The following is a 24,775-nucleotide window of genomic DNA, read 5'->3' as shown; positions in this document are numbered from 1 at the left end:
GTATATGGCTCTCGGGGGGCGGGACATCGGCCGGGCTTGATGCAAGCAGAGAAACATTCCTCAATGAGTGAAAGTTAAAGCAGCATTGGAGTGTTTTCTTCCGTGCCTGGCTGGCTGCCTCGTTTCTATTGGGCACATGCAGACATTCGTCCCAGCGCGCTGCGTTCACAACACTTCACTTTTTTTAAGTTGCTGCCCAACGGGACATTATACGTATATATATATGTATATAAATGTATATAAACAGGGGTTAAATTGGGCCGGGGCTCTCCGGGGCTCAGCCCGCCGGCACATAACCTGCTCATTTGTCCGGATTAGCATGTTTGCAGTCTAAATATGTCACAAAAAATTTGATGATAGTGATGCTTTTGAAAACATGATATTTGAAAGATAATGATACATGAATAAAAAATGGCATGTCTATTATATCTCGGCGGAGCCGAGATGAGAAGAATCAGAACATGGCAACAACCCTCCCAGAACTGCAGACAATTCACCGCTGCGGGGTCAACTACTTAACGCCGTGTCTCCGTCGGTAGGATTAACAGATAGAACGCCTTCTCCTAAAGCTAAAAACCCCGTTCACAGCGGTGGAAGCCCGGTGCTGGAAGCCCGGTGCTGGAAGCTCCACCGGCCGCTACGAGTTCATTTCGCTGACCAAGCCGTGGAACCGGTCCTCGCTGTCGCATCTCCGCCAGCGGTAGGCCTCCAAGCCGGCCACGGCTCGCCTCCGAGCATCGGAGAGCCCCACTCGGTGCCGTGTGTGTGTGTGTATGTGTGTAAGTAAAGAGAGAGAATGGGAGACGTTTGTGTGAGGTGGACCTGATCACCACAGACCCAAATCTTCTCAGCTGTTGCTACTGTCATGCTGCACTGTCTCTTCATGTGGCACATTATGTTTGGCACATTGTATGGGTCACTTCTTATATCATAACAAGGTAATAAAAGGTGTAATCAAGTGATGACTGATTAACAGTAATGTAAATGCTAAATGCCCTAATACCTGTTGATACTACAACAATGCAGAGTATAGGCTCTTAACCTGGCAGTTTTGCACATATCATGTAAGACTAAATTTCTCCATTTCTTTGCACAAAACTCTCCAGAAAGTGCCATTTTATTTTTCAATTTTTTTTCAATTTATACACACACGTCAATTGCACTTAGAGAGTTAATATGAGGTCTCTTTCTCTAAAAATAAACAAAGTGATGCATACGCGGTGGGATAAAGGAATATAGTAATAAAAATAAAGAGATTTGAGAAGATTGGAATTTTTTTAAGAAAGCTTTTCTTGTGGAAAACCCAGCCTCACCCAGACTCTGCCTCCAGCGGCCCCCAGGTAAATTGAGTTTGAGACCCCTGAGATAGAGTCTTGTGTGAGGTGTCATTGAACTCAGCAGAGACTTCCTTCTTCATTGATGATGGTTTATCCCGCCCCCCTATGTTTAAGCCACGCCCCCTTTCATAACATTTGAACCTTTTGATGTAGACCCTTGTGTGAGGTATCATTGAACTCAGCAGAGACTTCCTTTTTAATTGGTGATGGTTTCACCCGCCCCCTATGCTTTAGCCACGCCCCTTTTCACAGCTAATGAACCGTATGACGTAGAGTCTTGTGTGAAGTATTGTTGAACTCGGCGGGGAGTTCCCTTTTCATTGTTGACGATTTGCGGCATCTGAGTGCCGCGCAAATGCACGGTCGCAAGTAGCGGCGGGCGCCGGTTACCCCGACGCGCGCAGAGGCTAAGGGCCCGTCCATCGCTGCTCGCAGCTTTAATTAGGGCCCGAGCGCCGACAGTGGCGAAGGCCCTATTGAAACAGAAGGAATTATTGTTATTATTTTCTGCAAGTAAATTGGCTTTTTGAGGGGCTTAACATTTTCAAAAACTTACCAAATTTGGCGGTCGCATCAAGTCTGGTGAAAATTTACGTATTTTAAGGGTTTCGGGAATAGGCGCACAAAAATGGCTCGCTAGCGCCCCCTAGAAAGTTACAAAAATGTAGCCCCTACAGTGCGTTTAACGTAGACTCACGAAACTTGGTAGACAACTTGGTGCTCATTTTGAGTGTTTAGCGATGAACAAAGAAATTGTTGTAACTTGAGTGTGCGTTGTCGTATCTACCCGAAACTTCTCACGATTGACAAGGGTCCAGGCCTGAGGACACCTACAGGGCAAAATTTACTTTTGGTCATAGCGCCCCCCGATGGCACCAGGAAATCTGCCTTATATGACAAACATCATCTGATTTACATGAAACTTATAATGTGTGGTCAACATGTGATACTGAGCCGCCCCCCTATACTTTAACCACGCCCACGTACTCAGGCCACGCCCCCTTTGATTACATTTGAACCGTTTAAGGTAGAGTCTTGTGTGAGGTATCATTGAACTCAGCAGAGACTTCATTCTTCATTGCTGATGGTTTGGCCCGCCCCTCTGTGCTTAGCCACGCCCCCTTTTAAAACTAATGACACATTTGATGTAAACTCTTGTGTGAGGTATCATTCAACTCAGCAGAGAGTTCCTTCTTCATTGGTGATGGTTTGAACCGCCCCCCTATGCTTTAACCACGCCCCTTTTCATAGCTAATGAGCCGATTGACGTAGAGTCTTGTGTGAGGTACCTTTGAACTCAGCGGGGAGTTCCCTTTTCATTGTTGATGATTTGCGGTGTCTGAGTGCCGCGCAAATGCACGGTCGCAAGTAGCGGTGTCCGCAGAGGTGCGAGGGCCCGTCCATCGCTGCTCGCAGCTTTAATTACTAATATTATTATTATTATTATTATTATTATTATTATTGTTATATGGTCTATGATCTCTACATCATTATATACAGTCTATCATGTCTACATCTTTATATACATCTACATAATATGCAATATTATTATATAAACTTGATCTGACCTGAGAGTCTCCAGTCTGCAGTGTGGACTCTGAAGTCCAGCCGACAGCAGCGTCCCTCCTGAATCCTGCAGGTTGTTGTTACTCAGGTCCAGCTCTCTCAGACTAGAGGACTCAGAGCTGAGAACTGAGGACAGATCTTCACAGGTTTTCTTTGACAGGTTACAGCCACTCAACCTGTAGAGGAATCAGCAATACACGAAAGCAATTGTAGTTTTTTTCTGAATGAAGAAAAGTGCATTTAATGTGTATAATTGTGTATGCACATACAGAGCTTTGTTGGAGGCTTTGACCACTGGCAGCATCCTCAGAAAAGCCTCATCTGAAGCAGAGTATTTCTTCAGGTCAAACACGTCTAGATCTTCTTCTGATGAGAGTAAGATGAAGACCAGAGCTGACCACTGAGCAGGAGACAGTTTATCTGTGGAGAGACATCCTGAACTCAGGTACTGGTGGATCTGCTCCACTAGAGAATGATCATTCAGTTCATTCAGACAGTGGAACAGATTGATGCTTCTCTCAGCAGACAGATCCTTGTTGATCTTCTTCTTGATGTACTCGACCGTTTCCTGATTGGTGTGTGAGCTACTTCCTGTCTGTGTCATCAGACCTCGCAGGAGATTCTGATTCGTCTGAAGAGAAAGACCGAGGAGGAAGCGGAGGAACAAGTCCAGGTGTCCATTTGGACTCCGTAAGGCCTTGTCCACAGCACTCTGGTGGAGATGTTTTAGTTTTTCTCTGAAGACTTTTGGCAGCCATGATGTTGTTTGTTTTCCCGACAGCAGGTTGACTCCATAGTTGGTGAATGTCAGATGGACATGAAGAGCAGCCAGAAACTCCTGAACACTCAGATGGATGAAGCAGAACACCTTGTCCTGGTACAGTGCACTCTCCTCTTTAAAAATCTGTGTGAACACTCCTGAGTACACTGAGGCTGCTGTGATATCGATGCCACACTCTGTCAGGTCTGATTCATAGAAGATCAGGTTGCCTTTCTGCAGCTGCTCAAAAGCCAGTTTTCCCAGAGACTCAATCACCTCCCTGCTCTCTGGACTCCAGTGTGAATCTGTCTCAGCTCCTCCATCATACTTGACTTTTTTCCGTTTTGACTGAACCACCAGGAAGTGGATGTACATCTCAGTCAGAGTTTTGGGCAGTTCTCCTCCCTCTCTGGTCTTCAACACCTTTTCTAGAACTGCAGCAGTGATCCAGCAGAAGACTGGGATGTGGCACATTATGTGGAGGCTTTGTGATGTCTTGATGTGGGAGATGATTCTGCTGGCCTGCTCCTCATCTCTGAATCTCTTCCTGAAGTAGTCCTCCTTCTGTGGGTCAGTAAACCCTCTGACCTCTGTCACCATGTCAACACACTCAGGAGGGATCTGATTGGCTGCTGCAGGTCGTGTGGTTATCCAGAGGCGAGCAGAGGGAAGCAGTTTCCCCCTGATGAGGTTTGTCAGCAGCACATCAACTGAGGTGGACTCTGTAACATCAGTCAGGATCTGAGTGTTGAGGAAGTCCAGAGGAAGTCGACACTCATCCAGACCGTCAAAGATGAACACAACCGGGAAATCTTCAAACCTGCAGATTCCTGCTTCTTTGGTTTCACTAAAGAAGTAATGAACAAGTTCCACCAAGCTGAACTTTCTCTCTTTCAACACATTCAGCTCTCTGAAGGTGAATGGAAATGTGAACTGGATGTCCTGGTTGGCTTTGTCTTCAGCCCAGTCCAGAGTGAACTTCTGTGTTAAGACTGTTTTCCCGATGCCAGCCACTCCCTTTGTCATCACGGTTCTGATTGGTTCATCTTTTCCAGGTGGGGTTTTAAATATGTCTTCACATGTGATTGTTGTTTCTGGTCTTTCTGGTTTCCAGGATGCTGTTTCAATCTGTCTGATCTCATGTTCAGTATTGACCCCTGCAGTCCCTCCATTTGTGATGTAGATCTCTGTGAACATCTTACTCAGAGGGGTTTTGTTTCCTGCTTTAGCAATTCCTTCAAACACATGCTGGAACATCTTATGTAAGTTGGATTTGACTTTGTGCTGGCACGCAGCAAGAATTTCTGAATGAATAAAACAATGAAATCAATGAGGGTTTGTTCTGGTGAATATGAGTGTGCACATTTTTGTATTCATGAAGTCTATTCAGCCCATTTTATGACGAGGTTCTGAATATGTTAACTATTGTAAAATGACTTAGTATTCCTCAAAAACAACTGATATGTTGGGTGTCTCAGTCATACATCTATGAACTCTTCATTGTCCAAATAAACCAGAATGTATATGACTGAATTACAGAGAGAATTAATATTGCCCAAGCAGTATCTTACAGTGACTGTGCAAATGATAACCAGCTAAGTAAACAAAAACAGTCTGACTTTGTTTCATAATTGTTTGTTCTCGGAGACACTTTAAATTTTGTTTCTCTTGTGAATGTTTGGTAGCTTGTTCTGTTGTTGTCAACACAACATATGTATCTTTGTAGATAAGATGGAGACATTGGTAACAAAGCTAATGTTTGTTGAAGACTGTGATATATAAGTTCACAATGAGTATGACTTACCTGCAGGTTCTGGTATGTTGACTTCTCCATGACATGTTAACTTCTCCACTAGATCATTTCGATTGATATTCATTAAAACTATTCTGGTCACATTAATAGTGTTTATACAGTAGGTCTGGAACATCGTATCCACTGTGTTCTCCCTGTTTACATTCTCCAGTTTACTCTTTGGGATTTCTGGGAAGTCTTCAAGTGCTCCCTGCAGGTGCCACTTAAATGTTCCAAAGTCCTCAGCTCCCAAGTCTTCTAAAATTCCCAGGACGACTTTTTTAGGCGTCTCCATCTTTTTGTTCCTGCAAAGATCCAATAGATACGAAAAGGAACACCGTCACTTAAAAGCATTTTTTTTTGGGAGTTTAAAAATACTCAGATGATCAAAACAGACCAGTTTTGTAGATTATGTTATGATGACATTTGTGTAAACAAATAATTCAAGATTCATTCATGGATCATTATATAATGGTAATAAATAAACCAAAAGTAAAGATTGTGCATTAATTCTGCTCTCACACTGATCCATGACTGATAGTGTCATGGAAGCACCTGGTGCAGGCTCTGCTACCATGGTAACAGACAATGATCACCTCGACGACAGTGGTGATGAAGATAAAGTTACACATCTTTGGTCATAAAGTTCATATTCACGCATATCATTGTTTTCTTTAATTTTACTTTTAAAGTGATGGTTGGGAGTAATTCACCCTAGGGTCCTTTGCACCATGACCTCGAGCCAAACACCCCCCCCAGAAGCTTTTTTCACCTGGGTCTAACATTGGGCGAGTTAGCGTAGAGTAGCGTTAGCCGCTGAATAGCTTAGCGTGGGGCTAATGGACCCACGTTTGTATCTCTTAAATGACCCCACTAATAATGCCCGAAATGATACCAAAGCTCTACACTAGTATATATAGGTTATGCACTCATAAAACGATGGATTGGAAAGTTTGTAAGTACACCAGAAGTTTATGTAAATAACACTTGCCTGCTGGCTTCTGCTCTCTGCTGTTGTTGTTGCTGCTGTGAGACGAGTGCTTAGGGACGTCTACAAATTACAACACCAACAAAAATATTTTTTAATTTAACTTATTTTTTAAAGTAAGTGCTGTAATATAACTAGCAGGAGACAAGTAATAATTGAGGTAAGTTTGGAGACATTACCTTATTTAATCATTAAATTAATACATATTTTTGTTGTATCTCTTTTCGGTGTAGTAATTTGTAGACAGCCCTAAGCACTCGTCTAACTGCAGGTAGCAGCAGCAGCAGCAGCAGCAACAGAGAGCAGAAGAGAGCAGGCAAGTGTTCATAAACTTCTGGTGTACTTACAAACTTAGGCTTGACCAACTGCCACTTTGCTTGTTTGCAAGCCATGATGTCTCTCTCTCTCTCTCATGGGCGGGCCAAATTCTCTGGGCGGGCAAAGCACAGAAAGGGGAGGTAACCTTGCTCCTTATGACCTCACAAGGAGCAAGATTCCAGATCGGCCCATCTGAGTTTTAATTTTCTCAAAGGCAGAGTCTTTAACTTCTACCAAAGTCATTTTCTGGTAAAACACTCGTACATTTACTCAAGTATTGCTTTCAAGTACTTTATACAAGACAGTAGCTGGACATGTGTGAGTGAGACAGAGGCACCAATACTATTTCAAGTTCATGTGTTCACCTCTGAGCTGGGACTCCATTGTGTCTTTAACGTTAGATGTGAGATGGTGTCAGACTTTAGTCTGTTCATAGTCTTCTAGTGTCTGGTAGGCGTTAGAGAGAGAGAGAGAAAGAGAGAGGAACGATGTCCACGTTGCAGCACTCTCTCTCCCAGTATACTGAGTAAAGTACTTAAGAGAAGATCATGAGTGTGTCTCATCATCACTACAAGTTTGTATATTTCAGGTGGTGGAGTAATGTGAGTGCTGGACAGTAAGAGATGGTGATCTCACCTCTGAGCTTTGGTCTGGCTGTCCTGTTCCCCACACAGAGTGGTTCCTCTGACCTCACACTGATCCATGCTGCTGAACTCAGCCTCTCATCTGCAGAGGAAACAACATAATTTGTCATTGGCTCTTCTTGTCTCATTCTCATCACTGTCAGTTGAATGCATCATCAGCTGCTGTAGTTCTACTCTGGACGTTTATCAAAGACACCTCTGGAGCCTCAAAATTCTGACAACATCACTTTTAAAAAGAAACATTAATGTTAAACCAATGAAAATAAACTACAAAGCAAAAGAATTGACAACAATAAATTTGAATCATTATCTGAGTTATTTAGCTTTGTCTCTGTTGAAATCTGGCTGTCGTATGAAGAGGCATTTAGCTGGAGGGTTGGGAAAAAAATTAGAGATCACTTTGTCTAAGCTAAAAAACTCATAGAAAGAGTGTTGGTAACATGGAGAGGCAGACTGGGTTTGTTAGATGTTTGCAATCAGGGGAAACAGAAATAAACTCTGTAACTAACACAAATATACAACTATTTAGGTTTTTTCCCCATAAAAGTCCATACTTTTTTATCCAAAAAGGTTAGTAGGGTCACCTCTAATGTATTGTCTGTCTGCTATGAGACATAAGTCAGCCAATCAGACTCATTTCAGCCTCCAGGAGCCTGCTGGCCTCTCTGGACTTATCCTCCAACACACAATACAAGTCCCTCCTGCTTGGCTTCTCTTATTGGCTGAGCAAACACTGTTTCCTCTGATAAAACTGCATGTGATTGGTCCATAGACCAATAAGTCAGCCACCATCTTGGCTCTGGCACTGATCTGCATCGGAAACAGCATAATATTCTATTTTCATCCAGAAAGATGACGAAATAGCCGATCAATCATGGATTAATCTCTCTGGAATTACTCATGGAAAGTAATATATATTTCACAATTTGTTAATTCTTTCTTCAGATATTCACTGACTCAACTAGCAAAAAAAAAGATGTTTTCATTTGCAGATTAGTGGTCCATCAAAACATTCATCAGTTATCAGATAAAGAGCTCCACAGCTTTATGTCACTAAAAACATGACACACACACACACACACACACACACACAAACAAACAAACAAACAAACAAACAAACAAACACACACACACACACATGCACACACACACCCTAGTTATGGGATAGAGAGCTCCACAGCTCTATGTCACTAAAAACATGACACACACACACATGCACACACACACACACCCTAGTTATGAGATAGAGAGCTCCACAGCTGTATGTCACTAAAAACATTAATTTCCTGCCAGCCTTCAGCTCACAGTTCAACCACATTTTAATTTAATCTTAAACCTAATGTTGATTGTATTTATTGTATTTCTGTTTGCTTTATCTGTGTAGAATGACCTGATATATCTTCAGATTTGGTGTATGTTTAGCTGTTTGTTTGATTTTCTGTAGAGAAATTATCATGTTGTAGTTGTATATATTTGTGTAATAGAGGAGGACTTCTCTCCTCTCCTGCTGTAGCAGCTGCTTTTTAAATGCTATCGTATGTATTTCATATAAATAATCTAAACCAGTGGTTCTCAACCTTTTTTGTGCCAGCCTATCCATTATCCAGGTCCCTAACGCCCCATCAAATATTATGTAGGCTAATTGCCCTGGATATTAATGATTCCGCCCTAATATAGGCCTATTATTGTCGTTACTATTGTTATTAAAAATAATCAATAAATCAAATCATTGAATGACAAACAACACATGTATTAGTTTCCCAGGTATCAAAAAGCCATGTGAATAGAAATATTTACAGTTTTTTTTTAAATGCAACCATTTGACATTCAAATTAAATAACAGCAGCCAATCAGAACTACTAGATATGTAACATTCAAACTATAATTAGGTATTATCAAAAGGCCTGCTGCATGGTGTGAACCTCAGCACCTTTATAAGAGGACTATCATTTGAAGTGTCCTTTTTGGTTGTGAAGTGACCTTGGGTGTCATGAAAGGCTTTAAATAAAATGTATTATTATTATTATTATTATTATTACAAACACTAACAGTAGCCAATCAGAAACAGCTAGCAATTTAACATTCAAATCTATTTTTCATTTAAATTGTTCCAACGGAAAACAAGCTTGCACTTATCATGGGGTAAAAGCAGGATTACACACACACACACACACACACACACACACACACACACACACACACACACACACACACACACACACACACACACACACACACACACACACACACACACACACACACAAGGTTTTCATTTTGGTGATGACAAACGACTTGAAGAACGACACCTACTGCCGAATGGAAATAAGTTTACAACCTTTGAAAGTTAGTGAGAGCCCTTTGTTAATGCTTAGAAGAGTATAAGTTAGAAGAGTCTAGGTTAGAAGAGTCTAGGATTGAAGAGTCTAGGATTGAAGAGTCTAGGTTTGAAGAGTCTAGGTTTGAAGAGTCTAGGTTTGAAGAGTCTAGGTTTGAAAGTCTAGGTTTGCTATCGCCTGTCTTGCGAGTAAATAGCAGAAAAAAACGTTTGGAGAAGCGCAACCCCACATCGCGCTGCGTTTTGAGGAGGTGGAGTCCCGTACAGTAAACAGTGACACTCTATCGCTTCAACAAGAAAGTTTTAAAACAGCAAACACAAGCCCTGAATTGCCCGGGAGTTTGGGGGACAGCTAAATGTTTGCCAAACAACAAAGCACAGTCGATATCTCTCGCTCGTAAAAAAAAAAAAAAAATCTCTCGCTCGTCTCTTTTCTCTTTTTCTTCGTGAAATTAAGCTGCCTTCAGGTACAGTAGGAAACGTTGGGTTCTATAAAAGATCTGACGAAAAACTGTTACTGTGAAATATAAAGTCTACTTGTGCTACATTGGGGGGATTAAAGAATACATCAGGACGTCGCACCACCCTGCGGCGATTGCTATTTTTTCTGAACGCAGCTTCACGCTGAAATACGGAGCTCATTTAAGACGATGCTCTGACTTCCCGTTTCCTTGAAGGCAGCACGGAGCTGCGCCGAACAATGATCCACCGTCTCGTCCAGTTGCAGTGCCGTGAACTGGCAGGTTTTTAATGTTGCAGAAAACTGTTTTTTGCAAGTAGTTTAAGTGTAAACATGTATTGTTATTGTGAATCTTTGGTTTAAACTAGCTTTCAAACAAACGCCCCCAAAGGGCACCTCAACGCCCCGCTTTCCAAAATATTGCTTCTAACGCCCCCATCATCTTCTGAACGCCCCTGAAGTGGTACCGCCCCCGTTGAGAAACACTGATCTAAACTAAAGTAAATACCTACACTCGGTCTCTGCGTTCCTCTCCCAGAAATCCAGCCAACATGGCGGCTGATCTTTGTGCAGTTGGACAGTTTGAGTCCCTAGTCAGAGTAGTGTTAGTTTCTCTGCAGCTTTCTGCAGCTTTCTGCTCTCAAACTAAACTACCAGAAAGGTCCATTCCATTACCTTCAGCTGGAGCTCCAGACGGAGTAAACTAACTGAGACACAACCTGTGTGAAAGTGAAAGTAAACTTTAAACAGGAAACGCCCTGAACACGAATCACATGATAATACAGATCAGCTGGGGCATGCTCAGACCTGACGACAAGTAGCAACACGTTTATTTACATTGAAAAGAGAGTGCGTTTCGCTCTCTCTATCCCTCTCTCCCTCCCTCTTTCTCTCTCTCTCTCTCTCTCTCTCTGACTTGCCCTTTCAGAATAAGAGCTCTAGTTCCTGTCTGTTTTAGAGAGACCTCTGCTGGACTCAGTAAGGTATTACCAGGTAAGCATCTCTTACTGCTGATGGTATAGAAAACATACTAACATGTTCAGCGCCGACAACATGTAGCAACCCATTTATTTACTGTTTCTTTTTATTTTTTTATTTTTTTATTTCTTTATTCGGAGTACAGATTTACAAACAAACAAGACACACTAACACATCGATTTCAGAAATAGAGCTTTAGCCTTGGGTCGTCATAGAAACCAAACCTAGGAGCTTCTACATAACTAATCAACATCAAGAAGAAAATACAATAAGAGAAAAGAAATACAAATTAACTTAAGAGTTTCAAATCAAGAAATGATTTTAAGGGCTTGTTTGTCCTTAACCCGTTTCAATGACTTACACCAAAGATTGAATTCATTCTTCCAACGGATCAGGGAGGGTTCGGTCTTAAAATGTCTACAATGTTTCCCTAATAAAATTTTCAACACACACACACCAAACAAAAAAAAACACCCCCCCCCCCCCCCCCCCCCCCCCCCCCCCCCCCCCCCCCCCCCCCCCCCCCCCCCACAACACACACACACCCCAAAAAAAAAAAAATTACATGCCTGTCTGTCTCTGGTTTTCATTCCATGTGTTTTACTGTTAGACGGGGCACCTGTTAGAATAATAATACACTTTATTCTATAGCATGTCTCTTAACAAGGTTGCTGTTGTGAATCATTGCGTAGCAAACTGAACAAAGACTTGCATCTGTTTTGACTGGTATTATACATTGAAGAGGGGTAATAGCACTAACAGAATCAGAATCAGAAAGGGTTTTATTGCCAAGTACGTTTTTTAACACATAGAAGGAATTTGTTTTGGTGTTGTTGGTGCACATCACACATTGTCTAAATGGAATATTAAACAATATAAGTATAGGTATAAACAATATAAGTATATGTACACAGTATGTATTAAATTAAATAAAAAATAAAGATAGAAATAAAAAATAAAGATAGAAATAAAAAATAAAAAATAAAAATAAAAAATAAAAAATAAAAAATAAAAAATAAATAAATAAAGAGCAAAGAGCATTACAGCAGAGAGAGAACAGTGGCATGAAGAGCCAGGTGGAGAGTCAGGGTGGTTTCCGGGCCTTGTTGATAAGGCTAGTGGCGGAGGGGAAAAAGCTGTTCATGTGACGTGAGGTTTTGGTCCTGATGGACCTCAGCCTCCTGCCAGAGGGGAGTGGCTCAAAGAGTTTGTGTCCGGGGTGGTAGGGATCGGCCACAATCTTTCCAGCACGCTTCAGAGTCCTGGTGGCGTACAGGTCCTGGAGCGGCGGGAGATTGCAGCCAATCAGCTTCTCAGCTGACCGAATGACACGCTGCAGTCTGCCCTTGTCCTTGGCAGTGGCAGCAGCGTACCAGATGGTGATGGAGGATGTGAGAATGGACTCAATGATGGCTGTCTAGAAGTGCACCATCATTGTCTTTGGATGGTTGAATTTCTTCAGCTGCCGCAGGAAGTACATCCTCTGTTGTGCTTTCTTGACGAGGGAGCTGATGTCCAGCTCCCACTTGAGGTCTTGGGAGATGGAAGGAAGCGGAAAGACTCCACAGTGTCAATTGTGGAGCCACAGAGGGTGATGGGGGCAGGTGGGGCTGGGTTCTTCCTGAAGTCCACAACCATCTCCACTGTCTTTAGAGCGTTGAGCTCTAGATTGTTTTGGTTGCACCACTTCACCAGGTGGTCAGCCTCCGACCTGTAAGCAGACTCGTCTCCATCAGAGATGAGTCCGATGAGGGAGGTTTCGTCCGATAACTTCAGAAGCTTGACGGACTTGTGACTGGAGGTGCAGTTGTTGGTGTACAGGGAGAAGAGCAGAGGCAAAAGAATACAGCCCTGAGGGGATCTGGTGCTGATGGTCTGTGAGTTGGAGACGTGTTTCCCCAGCTTGACATGCTGCTTCCTGTCAGACAGGAAGTCAGTGATCCACCTGCAGGTGGAGTCAGGCACACCAAGCTGGGAAAGCTTCTCCTGGAGCAGAGCCGGGATGATGGTGTTGAAAGCAGAGCTGAAGTCCAAAAACAGGATCCTGGCGTAGGTTCCTGCAGAGTCCAGGTGCCGGAGAATGTAGTGTAAATCTTTAAATCTGTCTTTGTCCCCACTCTTGAACGCGTCTTCCTTAGCCAGCCTTAACCTTCTGAGTTTGGCTGTGAACCAGGGTTTGTCATTGTTGTAACTCACCCTGGTGCTTGATGGAACACAGCAGTCCTCACAGAAGCTGATGTATGAAGTCACAGCCTCTGTGTACTCATCCAGACTGTTGGTAGCAGTCCTGAACACATCCCAGTCAGTAGAATCCAAACATGACTGGAGATCCTCCACAGCCTCACTGGTCCACTTCCTTGATGTCCTCACTACAGGTTTGCAGAGCTTTAGTTTCTGCCTGTAGGTGGGGATCAGGTGGACCATGACGTGGTCAGAGTGTCCAAGTGCAGCACGGGGACGGCGTGATAAGCATCCCTGACTGTGGTCTAACAGTGATCCAGAATGTTCTTCTCTCTGGTTGGGCATTTAATATGCTGTCTATATTTAGGGAGTTCGTGAGTGAGGTTCCCTTTATTAAAGTCACCAAAGACAATAACTAGGGACTCCGGGTTGGTCCGCTCCACGCACAGTATCTGTTCGGCAAGGATGCGCTGCGCGTCCTGCACGTTGGCCTGCGGCGGGATGTAAACACCGACCAGAATGAATGACGCGAACTCACGAACTTCACCTGACCTACAAAGCTCTAAATGGTCAAGCACAATCCTTTCTAGAAGAGCTCCTAATACCTTATTGTCCCACTAGAGCACTGTGCTCCCAGAATGCAAAGCTACTTGTGGTTCCTAGAGTCTAAAAGTAGAATGGGAGCCAGAGCCTTCAGCTACCAGGCTCCTCTCCTGTGGAACCAGCTCCCAGTCTGGGTTCGGGGGCAGAAACTGTCATCGCATTTAAGAATAAACTTAAAACCCTCCTGTTTGATAAAGCTTATAGTTAGGGAGTGAGGAGTTGCAGCATCCGCCTAGCCCGGCCACCTGCTTCTCTTCATAGTCGTCAGATTAATAATATAATTAAAATAGAGGGAGGCAGGCCAGTACAGCCTGATCCGACAGGGGAGAGTTCTAGCCCGACCAGGCTCCTCTCCTTAAACTGCCTGTCTATCTTAATTACGCTGTTATAGTTCTAGACTGCCAGGGGACTTCCTTCCTTTGACACACTGACATATGACATGAATACGACATACTACGACTACCATTTGAAGTCACTGTTCCATTATCTTTAATGTGACTATTATCGCCACTGTTCATCACATCCCGCACCATCAGACACCGCCTACCAAGAGCCTGGGTCTGTCCGAGGTTTCTTCCCAAGAGGGAGTTTTTCCTCGCCACTGTCACACTGCTTGCTCTTGGGGGAATTACTGGAATTGTTGGGGCTTTGTAAATTATAGAGTGTGGTCTAGACCTACTCTATCTGTAAAGTGTCTTGAGATAACTATTATTATTTGATACTATAAATAAAATTGAATTGAATTGAATTTAATTGAATTTAATTGGCAGCTATGACGTAGCTCTCTCTCTCTGGCTGGGGGGCTGAGCCATGTAGGTAGGTAGCTCCCTCGGTGGATGGTGGTCTGTGACTTCGTTAGGTAGATAAGTCTCTCTGGGAGGGGGGGCTGTGGCAGGTAGGTAACACTCTCTCTTTGGATAGTGGGTTGTGACAGGTAGATTTCTTGGTTTGTTTGGTTATACTGTTGTTGTGGTTGTTTTGTGTAGGGGGGCTGCTGAGGGTACATCTGCTGGGTAGGGTGACATCTGTGTGGGTGAAAAGAGTTTCCTGATTGAGTGGAGTTTCTTCTGCGCTCAGGTATGGATGTGCCTTGGATGTGTCTTTGAGGCTCTTTGCAAATAGCCCCACTGCTCTCTCACTGAGGTGGATGTGATCACATAAGTGCTGCTGAAGTATGTCTCTGTGGAGGGAACATGGACGTTCTGCAGTTGTGTGCATTTCTTTCTAATCTCAGCGTTGATTGTGTTAATTGTGTGTTGGGGTGTGTCAGTCCTTGGGAGTAAAGATGATATAGTTATTTGTGCTCTGGGGTATTTCTCTCTCGCTTTCCTTGCCACCTGCCACAGTGCTGTTGGTAAGTCGCTGATCCTTGCAGTCAGGTCATTGGTCCCTGTGTGCATCAAAATGTGCTCCACATCTTGATACCTCTGTTTGGATAGCTGCTCACTAGCCTTCTTCGTGGTGGGGCTCCAGAGTTTCACTGCTTCTCGGCCTGGGAAGAGGCGTTTTAAGTCAATGTGTTTCCTGTTTGATTTGCACATTAATATGATCTGAGAAGTGTGTGCTGTGTGTGTGTGTGATTGGGGTTATCAGTACTGTGTTCAGTGTGTTGGTCAGTGTCTGTAGTCAGTATGTGTGTTTGAGGGGGTTTTGTGGGCAAGTAAGTGGTGGGGGTTTGGTGGGGTGTAGTGGGTTCTGATAGGATAGGAGGGTCCGGGGTCAGGGAAGCGGTGGGTGTGGGGTTGATGGGAGTGGGGGGTGAGGATCTCTCAGCTCTTCTCTCAGGGCGTGGACCTCAGCCTGTAGAGCCTGTAGAGTCTGCAGCTGGTTGCTCTGGGTGGTGGAGTGTTGGGTGAGATCCTTCATCACTCTGTGCAGGGCTAACCTCAGGGCCTGGTTGTCTTCCTCCAGCTCCTTCATGGCCTGGTACAGCTCGTGGATTTCAGCCTTCTGTTGTAGGACCATACTGCTTGGCTCACTCACTGCTGGATGTTGTTTCTCACTGTTGTTGTGAAGGCAGGTCAAGGTCTTTTCTTTGAAGTCCACAAACTCCCTCTCCAGTACCTTCACACTGGAGGAGAGTTTGGGATTGCAGGGAGGAGAGGACGTCACATGACTGCTGCTGGGAAAGGCTGGTCTCTCTGGGGTCTCTGGCTGTTGTCTGTTTTCTTTCTTCTTTTATGCTATGCTTTTCATTGACTGGAAGTGTTTGTAAAAATTATCAAGGCTATTTTCTGATCCCTGGATCATGATTGTGCCATTGCGATAGATGTTGATAATCAGGGTGGGAGAGGTGGGGTTTTCCTCGCAGACTGTAATTTGTCTTCATTTGCTGATTCCATTCTTCTTAACATGGGTGAAGATTTCACAAAAGGCTGCATGCCAGACAGGAGGATGATGGGTGAAGAAAAGCAGGTTGCTTTTGATCCTACAGTTTCCCCTTCATGGTAAAATCTGCAATGATCCTCTTAGGTGAGTCCTGGAGGACTTTTGTTTTTAAGAAGTTCCTATCTTTTAGGGAAGTCACATGGTCAGGATACTGGATCTCGTATCCGTCAGTGTCCGGTTGCAAAAGCGGCAGATCTGAATGGTTTACCCGCAACGTCAGATGGCTGATAGCGGGGCCGTCCTTCATTGCGGCATCATTCACTCGGACCGACGGTAGGTTTTATTTCCTGTAATTAACGTTACTGGTTGATGGTGCTGGTTGATTGTAATGTTGATTAGTGTTCCGCATTTCATATCTTCTTGTTTGTTTTCGGTCGTAATGTTAAAGTTACCGTTGCAAGCTAGCAAACGTTAACGTTCCGTTGGTGCTTCCGTTGTCTTCTTTGTGTTCATATTTCAGGAAATAATTAATGGATTTTACCGGTCTTGGTCTCAAAAATATCCTCTCCATTTTATATTCTTTGTTTCAGGAGTTGAAATTGTAAATTGAATATTTTTCTCTCTCTCTCTCTCTCTATCTTGGTCTCTCTCTCTGTCTTTCTCTATCTGTCTCTCTCTCTCTGTCTCTCTTTCTCTATCAGTCTCTCTCTGTCTCTCTGTCTCTCTCTCCCTCTCTCCATTTGTCAATTGAAATTCAAATGGGCTTTATTAGTATTTAAGTTTTGAAAACAATGTTGCCAAAGCATCAACATCTGTTTGTTTGGCAAATATTAAAACAATAGTTTTTAAACAACATGAAGAAGAAACAATATAAAAACATGGAAGAATGTAACATTAGATAATAAAAATATGCTCTAATCTCTCTGTGATGTCCCAACTGATCTGTTAACCTGGTGTACTGGATCAACATCCTCCTGTGGAGCCCCTGTAGAGTTTAGGGGGGAACCCCTAAATTTGGTTCATGTTCACACGTTAACAGTTACTGATAAATGTGTCAAGCAAAAACAAATCTTATTTTAATTTTTTCAATTCAATTCAATTTTATTTATAGTATCAAATCATAACAGAGTTATCTCGAGACACTTTACAGATAGAGTAGGTCTAGACCACACTCTATAATTTCCAAAGCCCCAACAATTACAGTAATTCCCTCAATAGCAAGCATTAGCAGTGGCTGTTGCGACATTGGCAAGGAAAACTCCCTTTTAGGAAGAAACCTCGGACAGACCCAGGCTCTTGGTAGGCGGTGTCTGACGGGGCTGGTTGGGGGTGTGATGAACAGTGGCACATAATAGTCACATTAAAGATAATGGAACAGTGACTTCGAGGTAGTCATGGAAGTTCATGTCATAGCAGGGCACATCGTGTCATACAGAGTAGTGCAGTCTCCTATACCGGATCCTGACTACTCGGGCATTGCGGGCACTGCAGAGCACGGGTGGATGCAGCGGACGCAGCAGGATGCAGCAGGACGCAGCAGGACGCAGCAGGACGCGGCCGGGCATTGCAGGGGTAAACTCCCCAGAGCTAGGTTAGTAACAAGCAGTTCTGGGACAGGATGCATACAAAAGGAAAAGGAAAAATGAAAACATTGATGAGAGGCTGTACTGGCCTGCCTCCCTCTACTCTCACTATATTACTGATTATATGATAAAAAAATCTGATGACTACGAAGAGAAACAGGTGGGCCGGGTTAGGCGGACGCTGCCACTCCTCACTCCTTAACTATAAGCTTTATCAAAGAGGAGGGTTTTCAGTTTACTCTTAAATGTGGTGACGGTGTCTGCCCCCCGAACCCAGACTGGAAGCTGGTTCCACAGGAGCGGAGCCTGGTAGCTGAAGGCTCTGGCTCCCAGTCTACTTTTAGAGACTCTAGGAACCACAAGTAGCTCTGCATTCTGGGAGCGCAGTGCTAGTCTAGTGGGACAATAAGGTACTAAGAGCTGTTCTAGATAGGATGGTGCTTGACCATTTAGGGCTTTGTAGGTCAGGAGAAGGACTTTAAAGTCAATCCTGAATTTTACAGGAAGCCAATGTAGCGAAGCTAATACGGGACAAATATGATCTCTTTTCTTAGTTCTTGTGAGAACACGCGCTGCAGCATTCTGGATCAGCTGGAGAGTCTTAAGGGACTTATTTGAGCAACCTGACAGTAGGGAATTACAATAGTCCAGCCTGGAAGTAACAAATGCATGGACTAGTTTTTCAGCATCGTTTTGAGACAGGATATTCCTAATTTTGGCAGTGTTACGAAGATGAAAAAAGGCTGTTCTCGATGTTTGTTTTAGATGGGCGTTAAAGGATATATCCTGATAAAAAATAACTCCTAGATTTCTGACAGTAGTGCTGGTGGCCAGGGCAATACCATCCAGAGTAGCTATATCTTTAGATAATGAAGTTCGGAGGTGTTTAGGGCCCAGCACAATAACTTCAGTTTTGTTAGAGTTTAACATCAGAAAATTGTAGGTCATCCAGGATTTTATATCTTTAATGCATGCTTGAAGGTTTGCTAACTGACTGGTTTCGTCTGGTTTGATTGACAAGTATAATTGGGTGTCATCCACATAACAGTGATAGTTAATTGAGTGTTTCCTAATAATATTACCAAGAGGAAGCATATATAAGGAGAATAGAATTAGTCCCAGCACTGAGCCTTGTGGAACGCCATGGTTAACTTTTGCGTACTTGGAGGATTTATCATTAACATTAACAAATTGAGATCAATCTGAGAAATAGGACTTAAACCAGCTTAGTGCGATTCCTTTAATGCCGACTAAGTGTTCCAATCTCTGTAACAGGATGGTATGGTCAATAGTGTCAAATGCAGCACTAAGATCTAGGAAAACAAGTATGGTGACAAGTCCTTTGTCTGCAGCAGTTAGAACATCATTATTAATTTTCACCAGTGCCGGAGTTGTTATGACTTTAAGAGTCATAACCACCAGAACCAATGTGTAAATGTATAATTCTACGTGTTGACACATCTACAGATCTGTGAGGGTGGAAGAGACAAAAATGAACTGATGAAAATGGAATAATGGAAATGCATATGAAGTCAAAAATGTAGTAATAAATGATTTGATGAACTTGATTGACATCCCAGTGAGCCATTGACTTAAAGCAACACCACAGCACTTTTCCTCTTTTGTGTGTGAATTGTATTTCATTCAAACTACAGATCTGCTACTGGGAAACTTGCATAATTGATGCATTGATGCATAACGATTTTGGAAAACATTTTAAGATACAAAATAATCTTTTGGTGTAGAAATGTCATGTTGACATGATTTAACTGAAGTGCTATGTGTGTTATGGTTACATGATTAAAATTGTAGTTTGAGTCCCAACATGGCCGCTGTATGAAAGCTGTGGTGATTAAAATGGAGGCCTATCTCTTTCATCAAGAGGCGTTTGAGACGACTAAGACTGTGTAGGCGGCGTCTAACATCCTGGTTTCCCCTGATCAGACAGGTTGGTCGTGTTAGCTGTGTCTCTGTAACTAATCATAGTCTCAACTATTGTTTTCGCTCAGCTTCAGACTGAGCTCAACAGAGAGGAAAGAATGTATACTGCCATCCTGACAAACAAGGATTAATGTTTAAATCTGATTAAATCAGGGCTCTTCAACATTTTTTAGCCACTCCTTAATTGAAAGAGAGACGGGGCAGGGTCCCCTACTACATACAGTGCCTTGCGAAAGTATTCGGCCCCCTTGAACTTTTCGACCTTTTGCCACATTTCAGGCTTCAAACATAAAGATATAAAACTGTAATTTTTTGTGAAGAATCAACATCAAGTGGGACACAATCATGAAGTGGAACGAAATTTATTGGATATTTCAAACCTTTTAAACAAATAAAAAACTGAAATATTGGGCGTGCAAAATTATTCAGCCCCCTTAAGTTAATACTTTGTAGCGCCACCTTTTGCTGCGATTACAGCTGTAAGTCGCTTGGGGTATGTCTCTATCAGTTTTGCACATCGAGAGACTGACATTTTTGCCCATTCCTCCTTGCAAAACAGCTCGAGCTCAGTGAGGTTGGATGGAGAGCGTTTGTGAACAGCAGTTTTCAGTTCTTTCCACAGATTCTCGATTGGATTCAGGTCTGGACTTTGACTTGGCCATTCTAACACCTGGATATGTTTATTTGTGAACCATTCCATTGTAGATTTTGCTTTATGTTTTGGATCATTGTCTTGTTGGAAGACAAATCTCCGCCCCAGTCCCAGGGGTCTTTTGCAGACTCCATCAGGTTTTCTTCCAGAATGGTCCTGTATTTGGCTCCATCCATCTATTTTAACCATCTTCCCTGTCCCTGCTGAAGAAAAGCAGGCCCAAACCATGATGCTGCCACCACCATGTTTGACAGTGGGGATGGTGTGTTCAGGGTGATGAGCTGTGTTGGTTTTACGCCAAACATAACGTTTTGCATTGTTGCCAAAAAGTTCGATTTTGGTTTCATCTGACCACAGCACCTTCTTCCACATGTTTGGTGTGTCTCCCAGGTGGCTTTTGGCAAACTTTAAACGACACTTTTTATGGATATCTTTAAGAAATGGCTTTCTTCTTGCCACTCTTCCATAAAGGCCAGATTTGTGCAGTATACGACTGATTGTTGTCCTATGGACAGAGTCTCCCACCTCAGCTGTAGATCTCTGCAGTTCATCCAGAGTGATCATGGGCCTCTTGGCTGCATCTCTGATCAGTCTTCTCATTGTATGAGCTGAAAGTTTAGAGGGACGGGCGGCCGGGTCTTTGTAGATTTGTAGTGGTCTGATACTCCTTCCATTTCAATATTATCGCTTGCACAGTGCTCCTTGGGATGTTTAAAGCTGCGAAATCTTTTTGTATCCAAATCCGGCTTTAAACTTCTCCACAACAGTATCTCGGACCTGCCTGGTGTGTTCCTTGTTCTTCATGATGCTCTCGCGCTTTACACGGACCTCTGAGACTATCACAGAGCAGGTGCGTATTTACACGAGACTTGATTACACACAGCTGGATTCTATTTATCATCATTAGTCATTTAGGTCAACATTGGATTATTCAGAGATCCTCACTGAACTTCTGGAGAGAGTTTGCTGCACTGAAAGTAAAGGGGGAGGCTAATAATTTTGCACGCCCACTTTTTCAGTTTTTTATTTGTTAAAAAAGTTTGAAATAGCCAATGAATTTCGTTCCACTTCATAATTGGGACCCACTTGTTGTTGATTCTTCACAAAAAATTACAGTTTTATATCTTTATGTTTGAGGCCTGAAATGTGGCAAAAGGTCGAAACGTTCAAGGGGGCCGAATACTTTCGCAAGGCACTGTATATTATATCAAATGAAGTTGCATATTAAACTGGGCCTACACATGTAGGGCGGCCTAAAGCCTTTATACATACCTTTTTTAATGCATATAATACTAACCCATTTAAATACTAACTGTAATCATGTTTTAATGCTAAACATACAACATGGATCTGTGGATGGCTACCTTACCTATGGGCCACTTATTCTAACTTTAATGTTGGTTTTCTTCACAAATAGGCTGATTTATATTTGCTAATAATATGCTAAAATCATGTTATGACATTTAAATAAAAATAGAAAACTAACAATACTTTGGTGGCCCCCTGCTGAAGATCTCTGGATGACATCATGGTTTAACTATAAATCATGTGTCATTAAAACTCTCTTTAAACGTCAGTTTAAGGTTTGGCAGGTTTGCACTGTAGAAAAATAAACATCAAAGAGGAAAGTAGCTGAAATAGAAAAGTGATTTAATATCATGAAGCTTCTTTCCAGACTTACTACCTCCTCTGCCCCCCCATACTTTACTTGAGTCTTTTCTTTTCATGCCACTTTCTACTTCTACTCCGCTACATTTCAGAGAAAATATTGTACTTTTAATCCACTACATTCCTCTGTTCCAGCTTTAGTTACTAGTTACTTTAGTTACTCCACTACATTCATCTGTTCCAGCTTTAGTTACTAGTTACCATGGTTACTCCACTACATTCCTCTGTTACAGCTTTAGTTACTAGTTACTTTAGTTACTCCACTACATTCATCTGTTACAGCTTTAGTTACTAGTTACTTTAGTTACTCCACTATGTTCATCTGTTACAGCTTTAGTTACTAGTTACTTTAGTTACTCCACTACATTAATCTGTTAAAGCTTTAGTTACTAGTTACTTTAGTTACTCCACTACATTAATCTGTTAGAGCTTTAGTTACTAGTTACTTTACACATTAAGATTCCTGCACACAGAACACATGTAGTTTATAAAATCTGATGTTTGATTCTAAAGTAAACTAGCCAACAATATAACGGCTACAAGTCCAGCTGAGATGATTAGACCATTAAACACACAACTGGTTGGATCCTTTACACTTTCTACAATGTTTTAATACTTTAACTACATTTTCACTGCAGGACTTTTACTGTAACAGAGTATTTTTACAGTGTGGTATTAGTACTTTTACTACAGTAATCTGAATACTTCCTCCAGCGCTGCCTGTCAGGAGTAAAGCTTCAGTAAATAATGCTCCAAAAAGTTAAGCTAATTTTCGGCACGACAAAAACTGGCATAGCCATTTTTAACAGGGTCCCTTGACCTCTGACCCCCAGATAAATGAATATAAATGTGTTACCAACGAGTCTACGCTTTACAGACACCACCTCTTTATAATAATCACATGCAGTTTTTCTCATGCAGTGTTATTTCACCTATTCTGACACATATTTGAAACATTCAGCCTCGACAAAACGTAGCAAAAGGTTTATTTAACATTTTTATTCGGTGCATTGAACACCCTGCTGTCCTACCTGAAGAACACAAACTATCCCAGCCTATCACAGCTCAGCTCCACCCAGGCTACACCATCTTTGCCCATATTAGGATTTCCTGGCTCCAGTAACTGCCAGAGACAAACTGCAGGTTTGAACTTGTCTCTTCAGAAATCTCTGGATGTTTTCATTCAGTCTGTAGTTGAGGGTTAAAAGACTGCTCTGCTGTCCACCAATCCAAACCAACACACATTTACACTTTGATACAATGAAGTTTGTGACACACACCTGCCAATCAAAAACACCTCTCTGAGGAGTACAACACAGGCCCTGCTTCCTCAACATGGATTCTCCTAACTTTGTCTCCAGGTAAAGACTACAAACAGCTGTGGGCGTGTAGTTTGGTGCTGTCAGAGAGTCAACAGCTTATCAAGTTTCAGTCAGAGAGTAAAAAGTATTCAGGCTGTCGGAGTAGAAAGGCACTCCCTCATTCCTCAGAAATGAAGGGATTCAAATCTAACTTGTTTCCTGTTGATTAAATCTGACTTCACTGAACTTATAAAGGCTCATTTTGAAGAAAAAGTCACAAATCACAGAATAATTAGTAAATTAATTAGTGAATATTCAGATCTACAAACAGTAAACACCAGTGTTGACGTATATTATAAATCCCCCAAATATAAGGAGTGACAGCAGAGTTTGTTCATCAAAGGTGTTTAATGTTACCTGTCAGACTGCTCACCTGTTAAAGTCACGTCCAGGTGAGGTCAGAGAGACGTCCTCCTCCGTCTGCAGACACTGACAGACGCTGCTGCTGTCTGTCTTCATCACTTCCTCACACCTTTACATCCAAACCTAGAAATGTCAGTATGACGTCAGAGCAGTGTAGGCGTGGCCTTGCACTGTAGGTGATGTGGTGTAGGCGTGGCCTTTCAGGACCCATTCCCGACTAACCAGGAAATAAACATTCTTATAGCTTTGCGTCTATTTTACATTCATTTGTCGGTGTCTTGTGAAACTTGACGGTAGAAACGAGTTGCTGAGCATTAATTCTGGTCCCGACAGACATTCATGCAAACACTAGCCGTTGTCGTTGCGAAATATCATCCGTTGTCTGGCGACTGTGTCTCGATCTTACTGCCAGCCACGGAGACACCCAGATCGACGATATTGATGTGATTTACATTGGTAAACAATCACCCAATGTTATAATAAATGTTTAAAATGTAAGTAAACTGGGATATGATATATATATATGATATATAGGAAAAATACATGTCTTAATGTAAGTAATTAGCTGGGGAAGTTTCATGTTAATCTGTTATTTATTTTTACCCTATCACATAATGTCATGCAAAATGTGTGGGAATTTGTAATCTTTAAAGGCTGTTTTCTCATACTACTAGAGTCAGAAAACTCAACTGCAGTAGCACTTACACATACATGTCCGTTTAAGCATTATTCACACAAATTACGACACATACTGTATGAACAGGGAAAAAAAAATAAAACGAAAAAATGCTGGGATCTAGCTGGGATTCGAACCTTGGATGTCATGGACAAAAAAATTGACAGACTAACTTACACATCATCTATAACACTACACTACACAACGCTGAAATGGTTTTGTGATTTCTATCTATATATTG

General features: G+C 42.4%; 1 protein-coding gene across 1 annotated transcript in view; it reads right to left on the bottom strand.

Annotated features, from left to right (window-relative positions):
• The window catches only part of LOC120566831 (NACHT, LRR and PYD domains-containing protein 3-like), a 47,564-nt gene extending 23,598 nt beyond the window's left edge, over positions 1–23,966 (bottom strand). Inside the window, exons 1-5 of the mRNA XM_039813487.1 lie at positions 23,853–23,966; positions 7,398–7,487; positions 5,468–5,760; positions 3,173–4,967; positions 2,906–3,079 (exon numbers count right to left, since the gene is read on the bottom strand). Coding sequence (XP_039669421.1) covers positions 2,906–3,079; positions 3,173–4,967; positions 5,468–5,760; positions 7,398–7,465 — 2,330 coding nt within the window. The 5' untranslated portion in view covers positions 7,466–7,487; positions 23,853–23,966. The remainder of the gene's footprint in view (positions 1–2,905; positions 3,080–3,172; positions 4,968–5,467; positions 5,761–7,397; positions 7,488–23,852) is intronic.
• Between the last annotated feature and the right edge of the window lie 809 nt (positions 23,967–24,775).

The sequence above is a fragment of the Perca fluviatilis genome, chromosome 10 (assembly GCF_010015445.1).
Source record: "Perca fluviatilis chromosome 10, GENO_Pfluv_1.0, whole genome shotgun sequence".
NCBI lineage: Eukaryota > Metazoa > Chordata > Actinopteri > Perciformes > Percidae > Perca > Perca fluviatilis.
Note: the sequence above shows the minus strand (reverse complement) of the source record. Positions and strands in the feature narration are given on the sequence as shown.